Source organism: Leuresthes tenuis, unplaced genomic scaffold, assembly GCF_036924035.1.
Source record: "Leuresthes tenuis unplaced genomic scaffold, fLeuTen1.0.hap1 SCAF_2, whole genome shotgun sequence".
Taxonomy (NCBI): Eukaryota; Metazoa; Chordata; class Actinopteri; order Atheriniformes; family Atherinopsidae; genus Leuresthes; species Leuresthes tenuis.
This window is the reverse complement of record NW_027325356.1, coordinates 11,523,441-11,541,734: the sequence shown is the minus strand read 5'-3', so window position 1 is coordinate 11,541,734 and position 18,294 is coordinate 11,523,441. Positions and strand designations below refer to the sequence as shown.

At 40.4% G+C, this 18,294-nt stretch overlaps 2 protein-coding genes across 4 annotated transcripts in view; both read left to right on the top strand.

Moving 5' to 3' along the window:
* The first annotated feature begins 3,649 nt into the window (after positions 1-3,649).
* aktip (akt interacting protein) lies at positions 3,650-10,359 on the top strand. Of its 2 annotated transcripts, none has more exons than XM_072380191.1 (10): positions 3,650-3,800; positions 4,488-4,613; positions 5,545-5,753; positions 5,995-6,059; positions 6,332-6,432; positions 6,773-6,861; positions 7,934-8,032; positions 8,520-8,627; positions 8,760-8,820; positions 8,975-10,359. In XM_072380191.1, the coding sequence occupies exons 2-10, from the start codon at positions 4,566-4,568 to the stop codon at positions 9,080-9,082; spliced, it is 888 nt and encodes a 295-aa protein (XP_072236292.1). In that variant the 5' UTR covers positions 3,650-3,800; positions 4,488-4,565; the 3' UTR covers positions 9,083-10,359. The 2 variants fall into 2 exon arrangements, with proteins under 2 accessions (XP_072236292.1, XP_072236291.1); XM_072380190.1 differs by having other exon boundaries at positions 5,542-5,753.
* Positions 10,360-11,173: 814 nt separating this feature from the next.
* chd9 (chromodomain helicase DNA binding protein 9) overlaps positions 11,174-18,294 on the top strand; it is a 64,428-nt gene continuing 57,307 nt past the window's right edge. For both annotated transcript variants that reach the window (XM_072380186.1, XM_072380185.1), the window contains exon 1: positions 11,174-11,289. The gene's annotated coding sequence lies outside the window, so the exon portion shown is untranslated. The remainder of the gene's footprint in view (positions 11,290-18,294) is intronic.

Below are 18,294 nucleotides of genomic sequence, written 5' to 3'. Positions count from 1 at the left end.
TTTCCTTAATTTGAGCTGCTGAGCTCTGGCACAGACTGATATGACTCCTGTTGGATGAATGCCATTACACAGGCTAGTGTTTCAAAAAGGGAAAAAAAGGTTGACAGAAATGACTGGTCTTGTTCTTTTTTTTTTTTTGTCACATACCAAAATTGACTTTTACATCCATCACATTCTACACCTTCAGCTTAAAAAAGGATTATTACTGAAACTGAGCTGCAGTATGGGTCATACATAACAAAGTCTGAGCTCACAAAAACAACAAGAGCATAAAACTGAAGCACTTATACCGTAGCCTCATCCTGCATTTGGTGTACTTTGCTCACAATGCATTGTCACCCCTAAAATGAATTCTGGTTGTGAATATCTCAGTCAAATGGTTCCTGTCCAGATTGATGGAGTTAGCCCAAAACATGGTTCTTTTCCTTTCAATAAAGACAAACCTACCTGCTGCCTCCTCAACATGTTCCCCATGAGGGAAAAGTCAGACATTTTACCAACACCTGGGCTGGTAGCTAGTGAAATATCTGCATATGACAGACCAAGCTGGGCTTCTTTGGATCACTCCTGCCGCCAAGCAATACTCATAAATTTAATTTCCAATCTGCTCTCCTTTTATTAGTTTGGGTGTTATTAAATGAGATTGCTTCATCTTAATATAATATATTTCCAGGGCCTGTGAATGTGGCTTGGAGCTGATATTCAAATTCAATAACATGGCCTGTACTTAGTGCATGGCACTAATAAATGCCAATGTATGATGCATATGAAGACAGGCTCAGCGTGGAAGTCGCAGCGTGCAATAATAATGCTGTGAATGTCCTTCAGAGGTGAGACATGCCTCTCTCTTCCCCCGTGCTCCACGGCTCATATACCTGAAGAAGACCATGTGACCTACATACGGAGGAATGCTGAAAAAAGGAGAAGCGGATGTTCATATCTCCCAGTATTTTATTAACTAGACTGGACAAATCCCTGAGTAGTGTATACACTAGCTAGGATAGTGCACGTCAGAGAGTACTATGTAAATCACAACAGTGCCACCGACCTTTAACCCTCTTTACTGGATGCTGAAGAGACTGTTAGCTCTACATTGGCGCTGCATGGTGTTGGAAAAAGATAAACATGCGACCAAGCGGCTACAGTCCAGTAGCTTGGTCAGTGTCCCACCTTTTGACCTCTGTGGGGTTAAAACTTGACGTCTCTCCCTTTTTTCTATTCTATCGCTGGAACCTGACAACTGCTCTTGCAAAGGTTGCAGCTTAGGAAGCTTAGCAGCAGCAGCGAGTGACCTTTACTTTTATTATGAAAATTTCTATTTCATGATTATTATGGAGTGAAATCTATGCATATGATCAGCACAATGGATTTCTTTTTCATTAGTTGTGTAAAATCCCAGTCAGTGAACGGAGGGGCATCCAGAGTTGCCTGCTTGACAACTAGCACCCCACCACCACCACCACCCCCCTTCTTACTCTGACAATTGGAATTAATATGCGAAGAGCTTTCCCTCTCCGTATGTTGGCTGAGGTTTTCCAGGCAACTTTATCAGGGGTAACATTATCGAGAGCTTTACCCAGAGCTTCTTCATCATGCTCACATCCGAGCCTGCCCAACACTTGTCACTGTCAATCACAAGGTGATAATACACCGATGATTCTCTCATTTGGTTTAATAAAATCTCCAGGCTTATTTGAACTGCAGTCATTACAGCAAATAATTGCTGCACAGAGGTTTTAGCCAGGCCATAGCCTTAGGGTTAAGGAAAGACTATTGCTATATGAAGGCTTTGGCTGGTATTTTTTCTTTTTTTTAAGCCTTTATTCCCTAGTTGTTCATATTCCTAAAATGATTATTACATTTGAATCTAGATTTGGCTTTCTTTATTCAAACTAATATTGTTATTACATATTATTTGGATGTGGAGTCATCTGTTTTCACTTCTTTTATATCTATGTGCTGTCAAAGAGGTTTCACCGGGGACTGCCAATTGTAATTTTTAACTGTCATTTAAACCAAATTGTAGATCTGAATCAGCGGGTCTAAAATTCTCTGAAGAAATGGAGTGACAGAAGGGAACATATTTCATCTTCAATTTGAATTCTGGCACCAGCTGCAGATGAGTGGCTGTAAATTCTGCTGAAACCACAGCGTATAAATCTTTCAGAAAGGAACAATCAGACAATAAAATGTCCCATTACATCACTGATGTATCTGGCAAAATAAAGTATAGAAAGATCTGATGGAGATGCTTCCTACTTAAATGTGAACTCCAAGCTGAAATCAGTGAGGGTCAAGTCAGGATCTTATTTGAGTCTCTATAATGAAAAAAAAACTAAACAAATACTACTGAGCTTATATGTTTCAAAAGCAAATCCAGCTCAAACAGCTCACATATTCAATTAGGCAATCCAATCTCCACACTTTAATTACATTCATTAGCATATTTGTTTGACTAAACAAGGTCACAATAATTGATTAGATAAAGAATCAATGGCAAAGACAAAAAACTAATTACAGAAGCACTGGTGTGGATACTCGCACCCTTGTTTGGGTCAGGTAGTTCATCTCAATGTCGATGAAGGCAAAGCAGGCATAAACTTATTTGTTTTGAGGTGGTCTTTGATTTGTATGTGTCAAAAAGTGGTGTTGACCTTGTGTTGTTGGCTGCCCCAATAAAGAAAGAGGAGTCTAATTACCTTTGTCAGTGAAGTGTTCTTGGGACGATATACAATCAGATAACAATAATGGAGTCAATAATTTGTATTTACTCTGAAACTTGGACAATGTCATTTCTCCCAATTAGTGCAATCGCCCATGCATTAAATTAATTTTTTTTTTCACTCACCAAAAAACTAATTAGGGGTAATTGTTAGGAAATCAATCAATCAACAGAATGGACTGCCAATGAAGCGTGGTCAGAACTAAACAAATGTGTGACACAGCTGGCTTGGATGCATCTTAACGTCGAGGGACTTTGTTCAGTACACTTGAACATTGAGATGTAAGAGAAGTGTGCATTTTTGGACTCATGTTAACTGTACTGAGGCACTTATGATAGATTCTATCACAACATTTTTTAAAGCAGAATGTTTTTTTCAGTTCTTTTCTTTTTCATCCAACCAATGCACTTTTGCAGTAAGGAGTTGTAATTTCATTCTTTCAACTCCTTGACAAAATATTAGTTTCCACAAATAATGTATATAATAACAAAAAAGCATTTATTACACACTTATCACTGTTAATGACAGACAATTCTCAATTTTCTTAAAATTTGGGGCCTCACTTTTGAATAGAATAATTTGGGTTAAAAGATACAAAAGCATTTTCATTTTCGCACCGCAATCACATTTAATGGTTGACTCTTTTCACAAACTGAAGGCCATTTTGTTAACAGCTCAGGTTAATGTGCTTAAACGCTTAATTGCCAGAAATCCACAGCACTAGCTTTAGTTGTTATTTCTCTTCAAGCTTTCACTTTTTCCTACATGTGACCAGAGCTATAGAGAATATACTCCTTAGCTCTGCATGTGAGAATAGCACCAGCAAATCAACTACGGCGACGTTTTACCCCTGTTGACCAATAAAAATCCGTGCTCGTACAATAAGAAACGCCCCTCATTATGTTAGATTGAACTCCGGTAGTGTCTGTCAAGTTATTTAGTTAGCCAACGTTAGCCAGTTAGCCGCAATGTCACATAAAGGAGTGTCGAGCAGCTGAGCACTTTCTGCTAAAGTAAAGTGGTAAAACGCGTAAACATCTCTGTAAAAGGGGTCTTTATAAATCTCAAATAAATACGGTGAGTTACACCAAAAAGCTGTCATACGCACGGGAGCTAGAATTAAAGGAATATTCAAGTTAGCAACGTCAAAAGTAGCTTCTAGCTAATGCTATAGATACGTAAAGTGAATCAGGGAAAACGAAGAACTGACATTCCACATTGTTATTGTGGATATTAACTTCAATTGTTTTATACTTTGACGTTGTATTTAAGAGGACATTCGGCTGTCAGGTGCAGTTGAATTTGTATTTTTCTGTGAAATTCAGGTCCGTAATGTTTGCTAACATGGTCCTGGTGTATATGTGGGCTGTGGCGAATAACACGAGAACTCGCTGTCCCGTCACAAATACCACGGCATTGACAGAACATTTTATTTTTCTGTCATTACTCTGTAACCAGATGCATTCAATTGTTGACGTCTGTAGTGATACAGAAACTAGAATACTTAACGATACGGTTAAATTAGCACGAAGCTAAGCTATCCAAAACAAGCCTTCACATCAGATTGTCCCGCAGTTGTAGAATTCGTCATATTCTGCTCTGTTAGCCTTTGTTAATATATCGTGATTTTAACTTTGGTGATTTTAAAGATGCATAGCTAGAATGTCCAGTAAAACACCCAAAGTACTGTCTTGTGACAATGCGATTCACATTGTTTGTGTGCCCTCAGTTGCACTCATTTAATCTGTCATCTTTTCTAAACAGAAGCTGATGGCCCTCGCAGTACTCGTTGTTGGACCTGCTTATGCAAAAGGCACATCAATCTGAACTTATGAATAAGTAATGAACTTAAACCCCTTTTGGAGCATGTCTGCCAACACAAGTCGTAAGGTAAAGTTAATTAAGTTGGCACCCATTGAATACTGTTTGTGAATTTTACAGAGCCAAACGGAACGCCTGTTTAACAATTCTTGCTGTTAAGTGATGTTTAATATCCACTTGTCATATCAAAGATGGACAACTATTTACTATGACAAAGTTTTTTTTTTTTTTTTTTTTTTTTTACACTTGTTAACCATAAAGTGAAAACCATCTCTGACAATCACCATTGTAACTCTGCATGACCAGATAATCTAGTAAAAAGGAAAACTTGTTTTAGGCAAACCAAGTCTAGGCAATGGTTTCAGACTTTTTGTGAAAGAAGTTTGTAATGAGAATATAGCTATGATGGAAAACTAAATTTTGGTGTGTGAATAATGCCGCTCGTGGTTCAGTATGATATGGTGTTCCGCAGACTTTCTATTAGCAGAGAGGAAGCCCATTTTTGTGTGGCAGGAAAGTGATAAACTATCCACTTTAACCAATGGTGTGACTTCATTTTGGCTTAGTCAATGAATATTTCTGTAGTCTGACACAAAAGATGCAGTCTGCACCCTTTTCCCCACTGCAATGTTCATTGTGAGCATTCCTGGCATACTTCCACTGAACATCAGTAGTATTTTGGTGCCTTCCTACTGCCATGTGCTCCATATGTACTGGGATATTGCAATGTAACCGCTCTTTTCAACAGCATCAGTATGAAACAATAACTGAGTGTAAGTGTTTTCTCATGTTTTTACTCTACTTCATGATCCAGTTGGACAGTATTACCTAAGGGATTGGAGTTGATTAGTCTACTCTCGTGTCCATTGTGGCTTGCAAACATCAGCCCTTTCTCTAATTCTAGCTCACAAGGCTTTCTGTCAGTTTGATTTCTTATTGATCAATTTTGTTGTGATCCCTGTCCTATTTCCTGTTTAAAAAATAAAATAAATAACAGCAGAGATCTGACGAGGAGCAGCAGAGTGGGCACGGGGAGCAGAGAGCCAGCCCAGCCCGGCTTCCCTTTGGCAAAAAGCAGCTTCCCCCCATTCCTAAGAATGCAACCCCCATCACTAAACCTGCATCGATGGGCACTCCAGCTCAGTCAGCCAATGGCACTCACGCTTCCTACGGTCCTTTTTACTTGGAGTACTCTCTGCTGGCTGAGTTGTAAGTATTGGTCCAAATCAGAATTCTATATTTAGTTTGTTTTAAATATTTGGAATTTAGTGTTTTTGGGGTTTTTTTTATTTTTAAATTTATTTATTTATTAATGTCTTGTACTTAATCAAATACATTAGGAGCATTTATTTTAAAAGTACTTGTGCAGAGTCTGGATTAAACTGCAAACAGAATATCCTTTAATATCTCTTCCATGTATTGACCTAACTTTGTGTCATTTGACCTGCAGCACACTAGTGATTAAGCAGAAACTCCCCGGAATTTATGTGCAGCCATCCTACAAGTCGGCACTAAGTAAGGACACTTTTATCTTGAAGTTCAGTTTCATACATAACCTGATGAAAAATGTAGCTAAATGATGGATTCCTTCTTCAAAGCATCAAAAGCTTACCCCCTCCCCGTAAAATCGTATAACATGTCAATAAATGCAGAAAAATATAATTTTGCTGGAATGTGAAGCCATAGTTACTGAAACTTTGGACGTTTACTGTTTCATTCAGCATAATTTGTAGTGGGATTGATGGAAGTAAAGATTTTTAAGATGTCAAATATCTTCCATTGTTTAGTGTGGTTTGGAGTCATATTCATCAGACATGGCTTGTACCAGGACGGTGTCTTCAAATTCACTGTGTATATTCCAGACAACTATCCAGACGGAGAATGTCCTGTAAGTATTAGTGTTTTACATTCATTTACTTTTTGAAAATCCCTTCATTTAGCAAGAGCCCAATAGTAAGAGTCTTTTTGCTTATTGTCAGGGGTTGAAGGTCATGTACAAATGGAAGTTGTGCGCAGTTTTTAAAGTATTGATAATTGTATTTAAATTGCTACACATTGCAACACATTTTTATGTAAGTTTGACCACTGCAAATTAAAAAGAACTGTCCAAAGCCATGAGCCCTATTTGAGCAGTGACCATTGAAACTGTCACTTACATTAAAACTATTCCTTAATGCAGTTGAAGGGAAAGTAGAGGCAAACCATTACATTTCTACCTTATTTTGCAGAAATTAGTATTTGACATCCCGGTCTTCCATCCACTTGTCGACCCTGTGTCTGGAGAACTTGATGTCAGAAGAGCTTTCACCAAATGGAGGTATGAAAAAAATAAATAAATCAACTCAACTGCCAGGGCCTCGCATTACATAATGTGGTTATTTACTTTCGTCTTGCAAGACCATGTCTGACATCATAAAAAATGATATGAGAGTTGATCACCCTGCTCTCATGTCTTTTTGGCTAATGTTATTGTTGGCTACTCCCTGTGAGAGCAGCTTGTGTTACTCTTGGTTTTAGCTTGTAAAATATACCTGATGGACCCTATTTAGTTGGCCAGAAGTAAACTTTTTTTCAAACTTACATGAAATTTGATTTTACTGACTTGACTCTTAGCATGACTGCAGTTAAGTCAGCCACACTAAGTATCATGATCTAAAATTAGCAGTTAATTCCAAAATAGTCTGAAGACTTGGTTGTGGGTGGGGGTGTGCACCGTGCATTCCACCATACAGTAAATAGATATGTTAGAAAGATAGTTATTTCACAGAGACATTTACTTTGTCATCATTCCGTTTATCTGAAAGCATTCCAGTCTGCATTCATGTATAATGATACAGCTGAATTTCTAAGAAAGCTGCTCTTGCTCACATGTTGTCAGTAGGGGAAAAAAGTAAATTATATATACAGTGGGCCAAAATTAAAATCCTAAATCGTAACCTTTATTCACAGGCTAACAATACTAATAATTTGTTTTTGAACAGGTATTCTGCTTCCCACCTGTGTAGAAAGCTCCCGTTTCCATTTTTGGGAAGGATGGTGTCGTACTGAATGTTAACAGAGGAGGGGGTTGCTTGTGTGTCCTGATTGATCAGCAGAGCATTCTGGGATTTGTAGTATTAGCGGTGCATGCCCTGTCTACTGGCAGGCCAGCTCTAGTAGACATTTAGTATCATCTCACAGGCCAACTATAATTACACTGTCGGACATATTTGGCCCGCAGGCCTGAGTTTGAAATCTATGGTCCTCACAGAGCAAAACTAGTGATCGTCTTCTCTATAAGGTAGTATAGGTTTGTCCTAAAAGATCACTAGATTTGTTGCTAGTCCACTTTTGGAAAAGTTATTGAGGGGGTCTGAGAGGTAACTTAAATCCTATGCTGTTTCTTGTAGACGGAATCACAACCACATCTGGCAAGTCCTGATGTACGCACGTACAGTTTTTTACAAGATCAACACGACGGAGCCGCTCAACCCAGAGGCTGCTGTGCTGTCAGTTTGATTTCCTTCTTTTCCTCTGGTTTTGTTGCAATGTTTTTTTTTTTTTTGTTCCTTTAAAACTGTTTAATATATTTTTACTAACAAATCTCCAAACTACATTGACGTTTGCATAAATGTCTTTTGAATAACAGATTACTTTGTACAGTATTGATGTTGAGAAAATAAAAGACACCAAAGAAGAGTCTGTTATCCACTGAAAGAACAGTCAGTTTCTGCGTAAATGGGTGGATAGCGTACATTATGATGATAATCTTATAGCTGGGTCTAATTCTGTGGTTGTTTATATATTTGAATTGCCTCGGGTAACTTTTCTCTTGCTGTAATTCAAAATTGCTGCTGAAATGAAGTCCTATTCTTAAAGACTGTCTTAATTTATAATGGGCATTGAAGTGGTTGTAATTAGGGAAAAAGCTTTTCTTTGTCATTTCATTGGTATCCAAAGCATCACTATTTTTAATTTTCTTTATAACTTTTTCAGCTATGAAGAAGATGTGCAGTTGTTCAAAAGCAAAGTGGTGGACAGTGTGAAACTATGCAACAGTCATCTTTTTGACCAACCCAAGATAGATGATCCCTACGCAATAAGGTTGGAGGACTGTCTCCATTTTTGACATTTCAGTGCTCACCACTACCACGACAACACATTCTGTTTGTGAGCTGACACGCTGAAGGGAAAACGAGAGTTGAACTCACTTAGTTTCTTTTCCATTGGTTTCAGTTTTTCTCCATGGAACCCAGCCGTACACGAAGAAGCAAAAGAGAGGATGTTCACACACAAAGTGAGTTTCTTTAAACTAAGTGTAACTGTGCAATATTTAGCATTTTAAGGTTGGTTAAGCCAGAGTGAAAGCTACAAGCATTCGAGTGGTTAGGCTGTTTGTGTTGTGTAACTGCAGATTTTTTTTTTTTTTTTTTTGCCTTTCGTTGCCTTAGAGACGGCCTGAAGAACACCACAAGGGAACGCAGGTGTCGGGGTTATCTTGGGTGAAGCCTGGAACGACCCAACCCTTCAGCAAAGAGGACAGCCCTCCCCAGAGCTGAACCTGTACTGTCATGCCCCAGCCACTGGAGGGAGACCAGTACAGGGTGCCGCCACACTGGCTTGGCTTGGCCAAATATGTGAAGTGGATCCTTGTAACAGTTGGGAGAACTTTATATTAACTCTCCACTTTGTTGCTAAGCTTTAAAAGATTTGTAGGTATCTCCTGGCACAGATTTAGAATAAGGAAACTTAGTTAGTCTGGTATGTAAATTGACAATGACAAATGGATGTCTCAGCAACATAATTTAGGCTGTGATGCAATCAAAAGTGCAGTCTCATTTTTATGCCTGGATTCATTCCCATTTTATTAGGTGACATGTCAAGCCCCAAAAGGAGATGAAAAGGACGAGCAAAGCACTTTGTGTTCGTATGGGAGGTACAGTGGACCGCATGATCAAGACCACTTGTTGAAATTGGCTTCGGACTGTTTCAATGTCAGACTTGGAATGTTTTCACTTGCAGCTCTGTGAATGAAACATCTTAATCACTTCCTCTCTCAATACCTACTTAAGTTAACATATGTTTTATATTTCTTATTGGAGAATGATTTCTTTTTATCAATGCTGTGTAAGCTATTTTACATAGTTCCTAATATATATGTAAAGCGAAGCAGGCGAGTGTGGTTTTAAGTGAGACACTACGTAAGGAAGCTCATATTTTATTTTGATTTTTTAAATAATTTTAAATGCTTGATGTTCATTTTGGTTATTAAAGGTCTGTAAATAATGGGTGCAGTGCTAAGGTTAGACTGTGAGTGACATCTTCATTCATGCGTTGATCTGTGTAAATGAATGTCTTGGGTTTTTCTTTCAAATTCAAAGCTCATAAGTCAGAGGTTACTGCAGGATTTCTACCTTATGCCTGAGGGGGAAATAACAAATGTACAGTATTTTGATAAGGTTTAGTTATTCACTACAATATAAGCAGCACAAAAAGATGGTAATACTAGAATTCCTTTCGTATACTAGACATCAGGTTTCCATTCCAGACCCATGTCGGTGTGCACCTGGTGTGTTCTTCTGAAGAGGCGTCTGGTTTGACAGCCAATATGCAACTATTGTTGAAGGGACTCCTTAAAAGGTTGTGGGAATCTTCTGAGAACTGATTATATTAGAATAGAGGATATGGTGCTGAAACCTGTTGGTCTGACTCATGGAAGGTGTGTTTATTTGGGCTGTTGGCATCTTAGAGCGTGTGACGTGTTCTGTTTGGAACCATTTCTTCTGAGAATTAAATGCTTTACTCTGAAACCAATAAAATCATTTAAAAAAAAAAAGTCTATTGTATGCCTTATTTTGCTGTGGGTTTGCGTTTTTAGATTAATTTTAAGGCTGCAATGTGTGAAGCAAAGTTTCTACTGACTCATTTAATTTTCCTGCTTTTGACATTAAAGGAAATGTTGACTTAGTGACTAATGCACAAGCGTGTTAACTGCGCTCCACCTGGGTGGAGGTCCTGCAGTGCGTGCTTGGTCATGGTGGAGGTTTACAGAGACACTAAAAGGAAACTTAGGCGTGGTTATTGTCATTAATTGTGTTTAAAAACGTGTTGTAATTTATAGTAGAATTGAGTCTACTGGTAGGCACCAAACTGACTTTGCAACTTTAATACATCATCTCGGAAAAAAATGTGCCATATTATTTTTAAAACGACGTGACTTTTACGCTTTTTTAAAAAAAAAAAAAAAAAAAAAAAAAAAGGCTAAACGGATCCATGTTGTGACTTAATTTAACCACTAGAGGTCAGCATGTACCCACAGTGTGGCACACCTCTCCCACTCCTGTCACGTTCGCATTGAGGAGCGACTCTGGTCCATGTGCGAAAGTAAGACCTCTCCCCATTGGCTGTGACTCGGATGCGGCCATCTTATGTACTCAGTGAACACATCGACTTTACAAATGTTTACGTGATTTGATCAGCCGCTTCCCGGAATTAGTTGGAACGACACAGTCCCCTAAGTACTCGTACAAGGGAAACCGGTGTTTAATTTTACATCGAATATTGGCACTTTGGCAAATTGTCGTCTGTCCAATCACAGAGGGAGTCACTAATATGCAAATACGGCCTTATCACAGTCACGTCAGCAGCAGCAGAGCGGCTGTGCAGTGGTCGCCAGCAGAAGTACAACCAACAACACAGCCACAACTTCGCCGATAACACTCTGCCTGCACTGACGCCTGGAGTTGCGCTTTGGGGTTAGTTTCAGGTAAGGAAATCGCACTTCTTTCGCTGATTTTCATGGTAATAATTTCGAAGTCGAAGGGTTACGTTTCATTCAAGGATCGGAGCTGTCAATTTTCGGACAGTCAGTAAGTGAGGGTCGACTCAGCTGTCTGATGACACACCGCCAGGCTGAGTGTGCCATCTTCTCGGCTCAAACAACACTGTTGAGTAGCCAAACTTCACACTCTTCCTTAATATTACCTATAAAGTAGGACATGTAGTCGTACTCTCGGAGTTTGTCGCCATAAATCAAGATTGGCATGGCTTGAAAAGTAGACCTCGGCGGTGGTTTCTTGGTCGTGGTGGTCCTGAACTGACAGCGACCAGCCGGGCTCAGTCGGAACCGCTTGAGAATTTGGACGCGTTAACTGCGAGCAAAACCCAAACGTCGATAGCTGTGGCTGACGGGAAAACGAAAGTTAGTCGAGGGTGGCGAATTAGTTAGTTATTTTATCATGGACACCATCACTGACGACCTCTCCATCCATCTCCGGCCTCCTCCCCACTCTTCAGCAGTGAGAAACGTCACGACACCTTTTTGAATCCAAAGTGAAGGTTTGGCTCTGACCACGTGTGACCGTCTGGACACCCCCTGGGCTAATAGTTTAAAAATGGTCGAGCTAATACTCCACGTGCGTTCATTTAGTTACTGCTAGGCGAGCGGTTGTGCTTAAAAGTAGTGCAACAAATTGCTGGACGGCTGGTTTATCGAACACGGCGCTCCACGGAGCTGAAGCCATTTCTGTGGGAAGATGAAGAAAATGCTGCTCACTTCAGAGAGAAGGTCTGTCTACTGTTTTAATGTCGGGAGAGAAAAGAAAAAGCTTTGGAAACGTGAGCCATGTGCTGCCAAGTGTCGCGTGACGCTGTTTTAACAATGAAAACGTAAAGTCTCGAAATTAAAACTGCGTTTTCAGTCACAGCGACGCTTACTTTTCATCTCAACTAACCGGCTAGTTTTGCATACGTTAAGACCCGGATTACACCGCCAATGTCGCATTTGAACTGGATTGACGCCGTTTGAATGTGGTGTGCATAATTGGTCGCTGTGGTCCAAAGAGTCGTTGGTGGCCTAAAGTCAGGTAATTTGCACGGTTTTTTTTTTTTTTTTGTTGATATACAAGAGTTGCACGTGCCTGGATAGTGCTCACAACGTCATGAATATGAAGGAAACAGCTGGAAACAAACGGAAGAGGAACAGGTTCTGTGACTCTGGGCCAGCTGGGAGGTGTTTAAAGTTAGCAGGGCTTAACTAGCAGGCTCGAGATTTGTTGAGCGCATGAGAAATGTGATATATATGTATTAGTGTTAAGCAGTAGGTGTTTTATCTTTCAGAATCGTACGTTTCATTCTGTTTCGCCAGTTTCTCTGTTGTAAAGGCAGCTCTAATGCTGTAGTCTCTACCTCAGCTTTAAGCTGGACTCTAGCTGTGTCTCAGACTTGGTTTGAGTCACAGCAAATGACCATATCTGCCAAACCTGCTCTGGAAATACTCTCTAACAAGACGCGTGACAGACATGTTTTATTGTGAGTATAGTTCTATCATCAGTGTCCCCTCAGCTGAAAAAAAAGTGTTACAGGTGATGTAACAGTGTTAGTTATTGGTTTCATATGTCTTGTGGTTTGACCCCATCATTATCAGTATGTTGTTGAACGAAAACCTGAAGAATCTCATGAAACGACACGTTGGAACATTAATATTTCGCCTTGGTCCACTGAAACTCGGTGTGACCAAATGAAGCAGAGGACTGAACGTTAGGTTGGAAGCACTGCGCCCAAACTGAAAACTGGAATGGCTTCATGCCTGTGTGAACAGATTTTTACTGGAACTCGCCGGATGGTGGGGAGAGTGACATGTAGCCTGTTTGTGTGTCAGGGAACTTTTGCAGGAAATGTTTAATTTACGATTCAATTAGATACTGATTTATTTTGGTCTAGGTTTTAAATGAGCGCAGTTTCTTTACCACTTTCTGAATGGACTGTTGGACATAGAACATATTGCTGTGACGTTTATCTTTAAAGGGAATTGATTTATAACAACATGCTTGCAGTGGAAATGATGCCAGGAATTCATTACTCATGACTCGGGCAACACCATGTGTCAGCCCCACGTCTGAATCACCAATCTCCTCACATGTGTGTAAAAGTCTTGATTAGTGTTCTCGGCCCTTTTCAGATGAGAGATGAACAGCATTAGTGGCCTCATCAGTCCGTTAAGCACAGTGTTCATAAGTTGGTCTTTTTTTTCATCATGCTCCTCATTGCTTCGTTCTGACACGTCTTTGAAAGTGACTGAGTGGTACACACGCAATATTTGCATTCACGAGAGACTGGATGGTACATCAAGTGAGGAGTAACACAGAGTCATAGTTTTAACACAACAACATGTTGTATTGCCTTAATAATTCATATTGGTGTGCCAAGCGTGTAGTAGCAGTGCCTGGAGGCAGCTAAAAGTATCACTTAGCTTGATTTTTGTGCTTGCCGAACAGTCTGTGTTAAATGTGGGAAGCTTCGATTGCACAATTGTGACAATTGTCTTTAGATTAGTAGGCATTGAGCGAAATCCTGGAAGTGCTTTTAGAGTTAGTTTTCTCAAAATGAGATGCATCATAGATGCTGTGAGGTAGGGCCGTGCACCACGGTGAAGGAAGGCTTGCAGAGTTGTCTCGGATTGAATTCTGATTGTATTACAATGAATGGGGCACTAATTGGCTTGAATTGGACTGTGTCTTTGAAGAGCCTTGAGATGACGTGTTTTTTTATTTTTTATTTGGTGCTATATAGATGAAAACTGAATTGAATTGTTTCTGTAAGCGCATTAGCCCCGATATGTTTCACACAACAAGCTTGTCAGGCTAATGCGAAATGTCATTGCAGCATGACACGCATTCAAACTTGATGATGTCCTTGATGTACTGTCCAAACTCATGCAAGAGGCAAACATGGCAAGTGCATCTCTCTTTCACTGTTGTGGGTATGTCTGATTGAATGACTGATTGAAGTAATTTACCATTTGCTCAGTGGGATGGGGGTTGGGACGGGGCTTGGGGGAGCGAAAATACTGATTACAGGCCACTAAAAAAACAGTTTACGTTGGGGGCTTCTCTAAAATGTTGACTGCCCTGTTTTAAATACCCTATCCGATGTAGTGTTTAACCTGCTCAATTCAAGAGAGAAGAGTAAAGGATGAGAGAAGAAAAAAGTTGAGCTTCAGCCTGGACGTGAAGTCGAAGCAGAAGAACATGAGCTCAGTGTTCCTCTCATCTTCCAGCTGTTAAATGTTTTATATATCGCTGGTCGCATCTGTTAACACTACCCTTTGCACCCCACGGAGTAACATTCACAATCAAAGTTAGCAGCTGACTTTTTAAAACCGTGCTCGCAGTCACGCTTCTTAACATTGTTGGTGGTTTTCATGGAGTTGGCTGGCGTTTATAGATCCCTCTCAAAACGGTGTGTGTATGAATACCATTTGTGCCACTGCTCATAAATATCTGTCGTGTTTGGAACGCCAACTAGTGTTCGACACGGCATTTAGAAACTGGACTGGTGATATTAGGACGTCCGTTGTGTGATTTGTTGTTTTTGGGGAAAATGAACCGTCTCCCTGGACTGTGTTCATCTACAGACGTTGGTAATAAAATCGAGTGAGGGTCGAACATGTATTTGAAGAGACATTTTAAAGTGACATCATGACACTGCTCTGTTGTGGCTGTCTGGCTATTCTTAGCCAGAAACAACTTAGGTCTGTCTCTAGCCCCAGCCCTAGATCCACTTTTGTTGAAAAGCTCTAAATGTTTCCTGGGACAGCTCCAGCCTACCATTACCTTAGAAAAGGGGTTAAGGGTTATTAGCCTAGTAGGTCGTCTTCTATAGTTGGATTTACTTTTGTTTTTGTGGTTTGCATTTTGCAGACTGGTCAGTATTGACAGTAATCAGGGGTTGCATATAGACAATAGAGGATGTTGAGCTGCTAGCAAGACTTTGCTGTGAGCCATTTCTGACTTTACGGTTTGACTGTGTGCCAGAGATGGAGCCAGTTAAATGCCTGTTCAAGATGATTAACGTCGACTCATTATAGCACCTGATGTTCATTATTTCCTCATAGCATATAAACGAGAATCGGAAAGTTGAGATATTTGCAGCGCAGGCAGCATTGTCAGTGGGGAACAGTGTTTCTTATCCTTAGTGCTTGGATAGAAGACGACTGGAATTCTTGTCTTGGTTCTCAGAGGCGCTTCACTTCTCATTTGAAAGGTTTCTTCCGTTCTGACTAGTGTGGCTTTTCAAGCTTATAAGTTTTCGACAAACACGACATCCCAGTGCAGTTAAAACCTGACGACACCCTTAAAGAAAAAGCGGTTCACCTAAAGGATAAATCACTCTTAACACAAACCGATCAGTCTTTGTTTCTCCGCTGTCGGGAGTTGAGCTCTGTGGTGCTTGGTTTATGTTTACCTCAGGCATCAGCCACCTAACACTTACAATGCAGCCATGATCCTTGACTCTCCTCCCCAAGCAGTCTCACGACCATTCACACCTTTTCTCTTGTGACCAAAGCAGTTGGTTGAACAACTCAGAGGTGACAACAACTCACTATGGGGGGTTGGATGTTCTAAACACAGCAAAGCTTATTATGCCTGAACACCCCCCCTTCCACAAAAGTATTTATATTAACTGGAGATATTTCTTTAGTTAAACTTTTATAAACGTGCTGCTGCAGAGTATCTTTTCACCCTCTTCACAGAAAATGCAGATTGAAATGTCGAGATGACTCTGTCAAAGCTGCTTAAACACCACAGGTTCTGTATGGGGTTCCTGGTGTGCAGTGGCTAGTACCTGATAAAGAGGGTGGACCCACAACAGGGTCAAGCACATCCCAAGGGTCCATTAATGCATGTGGGGAGTGAAGATTTTAGCACACATTCCTGGAAAACCTAAAAACTGAGTCCACTGCTGCTTGCTGCATAACTGCAGATCAGTCGGCACCCCATGCTGAACCCTTTCCAATCAGAACCCATTGGGCAAAGGAAGAGGGATGATTTGGACGACTGAATCATGTAGACGGCACAGATGTATCTTTTATCAGAGGGAAGAGATGGCAACAGCATGTACTTTGGGAGGAAGGCAAGCCAGTGAGGCTTTTAGGAGTTCCGCTGAGAAACTCTTGGTCCTGAATTTCATGCGATTGTTACTATGACTCATTTGGCCTACCAAAACACTGTCACAGACCGCAGGCCTTTTCACACAATCTTTTCAAGCCTGGACTGATGCGCCTTCATTGTGCATCGGTGTCATGTATGAAAGTACCGCAGCAGCATGACTAACAGTGCTGTGCCCTCGCAATTGATTCCGCCATGCCGGCTTGTGTGTGAGCACACAGATGCAGAGCTGAGCGTCCTCTCTCTGGCATGTTTGAATTACCAAAGAGGAGAAGCGACGGCTTAACAAGGACATCTTTTTGCTGATAAGCCTCAATGAATATATGAAAGGGCTTAAGTACGCCCTTTAACCCAGTCACACCTAAGGCTTAGTTTAAAACAGCCTTCCAAACCCTGTGGGTTGTCTCGAAAACTAAAAGACTTTCCTCTAAGACTTATCACTCAGCCTCTGAAGGCCTTATGTTTATCACAGCTTTTGGTTCTTTTTTTTTTTTTTTTAAGAGTGTCTTCAAAATGTTGATGTGACGATGTTGTTTCATAGTTGAACAATTCAAAGAGATGTCTGTCACTCCAGACCATAATTGGGTAACTTTGGTGCTCATCTTCCTAAAGTCAAAGTTGGAGAGGTATTGGTGGTGATTATTATTGGCTGATTAATGTGCTAGTTTGTGCTAATTTCTGCCCTTAGAAAGAACTATTAGTCACACTGTATTGCAATCAGTGCTAACTTAGTTTTCGTAGTTCAGATGGGAGGTTTGGTTCTCCTCTAACTGCAGGATTGATGGTTCGATCCTTGGCACTAAAACTTTTAAATATTTCTTTTTTTAGGTTAGCTTGCTGGCACAGCACTCCATGAAATGGCTCTTATTGTGGTTAAAAGGTTACAGAGCAGTTTGCTGTTGATGGTTCTTCATATGATCCATAGATGATACCTGGAGGCTCAGCAGTCTTCTTAGAAATGTAGTCCCCAGATACAGCAGAGAGCCCCGGTCGCTGATCCTATCTAACATCAAATATTTGTTTTCTTACTTTTATGCCAATCACTTGTCATTAGCACGTATGCCTGCTCGTGGTGTAGCTTACCGGTTAACCTGCTCTGCTAACACATGGCCTCGGTTGGACCCTGGTATGGTGAACTTCCCAGAATATATGTTCTAACTAAACATTTGCATTTTCAAATGTAGCTCCTTTGATAAAAATCTTTAAAACAAGCAAATCTATAGAGCTGCTTCTGTGAGAAATATAGGCAGATGTCTTATAACGTAACAGTTTGAAGTCTTAAATGAATGTTCATTTTGTTGTTAAATGACTTATCAGCCTGACTGTGATTTTTAAATATATATTTTATTTCTTCATTTACAAAAATTAATATTAATCAGTGCATATACCGTCAGAAAAATGTCCCTTTTTAGGTGTCTGTGTGCAAATCTGCATGAAATGACTGACCTGGAAAGGCCCCTGTGATCTTCCGCAGGTCTGTGGTTGCAGAGCACATGCATGAGTGTGCTCAGAGGGCCTCTTCAGCCTCTGTCCTTTGCTGTTGAAATTCTATCAGCTGTCTGCACCTCCCACATGTTCTGCAGTAGCATGGCAGGCAGCTTCAATAGTTGCGGAGGTGGGGGGTTGAGAGGTGCATGTGTTTGTGTGTAAATCTGTGTGTGAAAGGGGTGGGGGGACAGGAAGAGACACCTGCTGGTGGTTGGTTTGCACCAGCTGCTTTGCAGCACACATGAAAGACAATGCTGATGGATTTCTGACAGGACCAAATTTCTTAAGATGGCGATTAAAGGAAATGCAGTTAATAATCACATAATCTCAGATTG

Coding starts and splice junctions, on each gene's coding strand:
- aktip (XM_072380190.1), top strand. CDS start 4,566: ATGAACTTAAACCCCTTTTGGAGCATGTCTGCCAACACAAGTCGTAAG. Junction 6,060..6,331: donor ATCCTACAAGTCGGCACTAA/GTAAGGACACTT, acceptor TCCATTGTTTAG/TGTGGTTTGGAGTCATATTC. Junction 8,033..8,519: donor AACCCAGAGGCTGCTGTGCT/GTCAGTTTGATT, acceptor TAACTTTTTCAG/CTATGAAGAAGATGTGCAGT.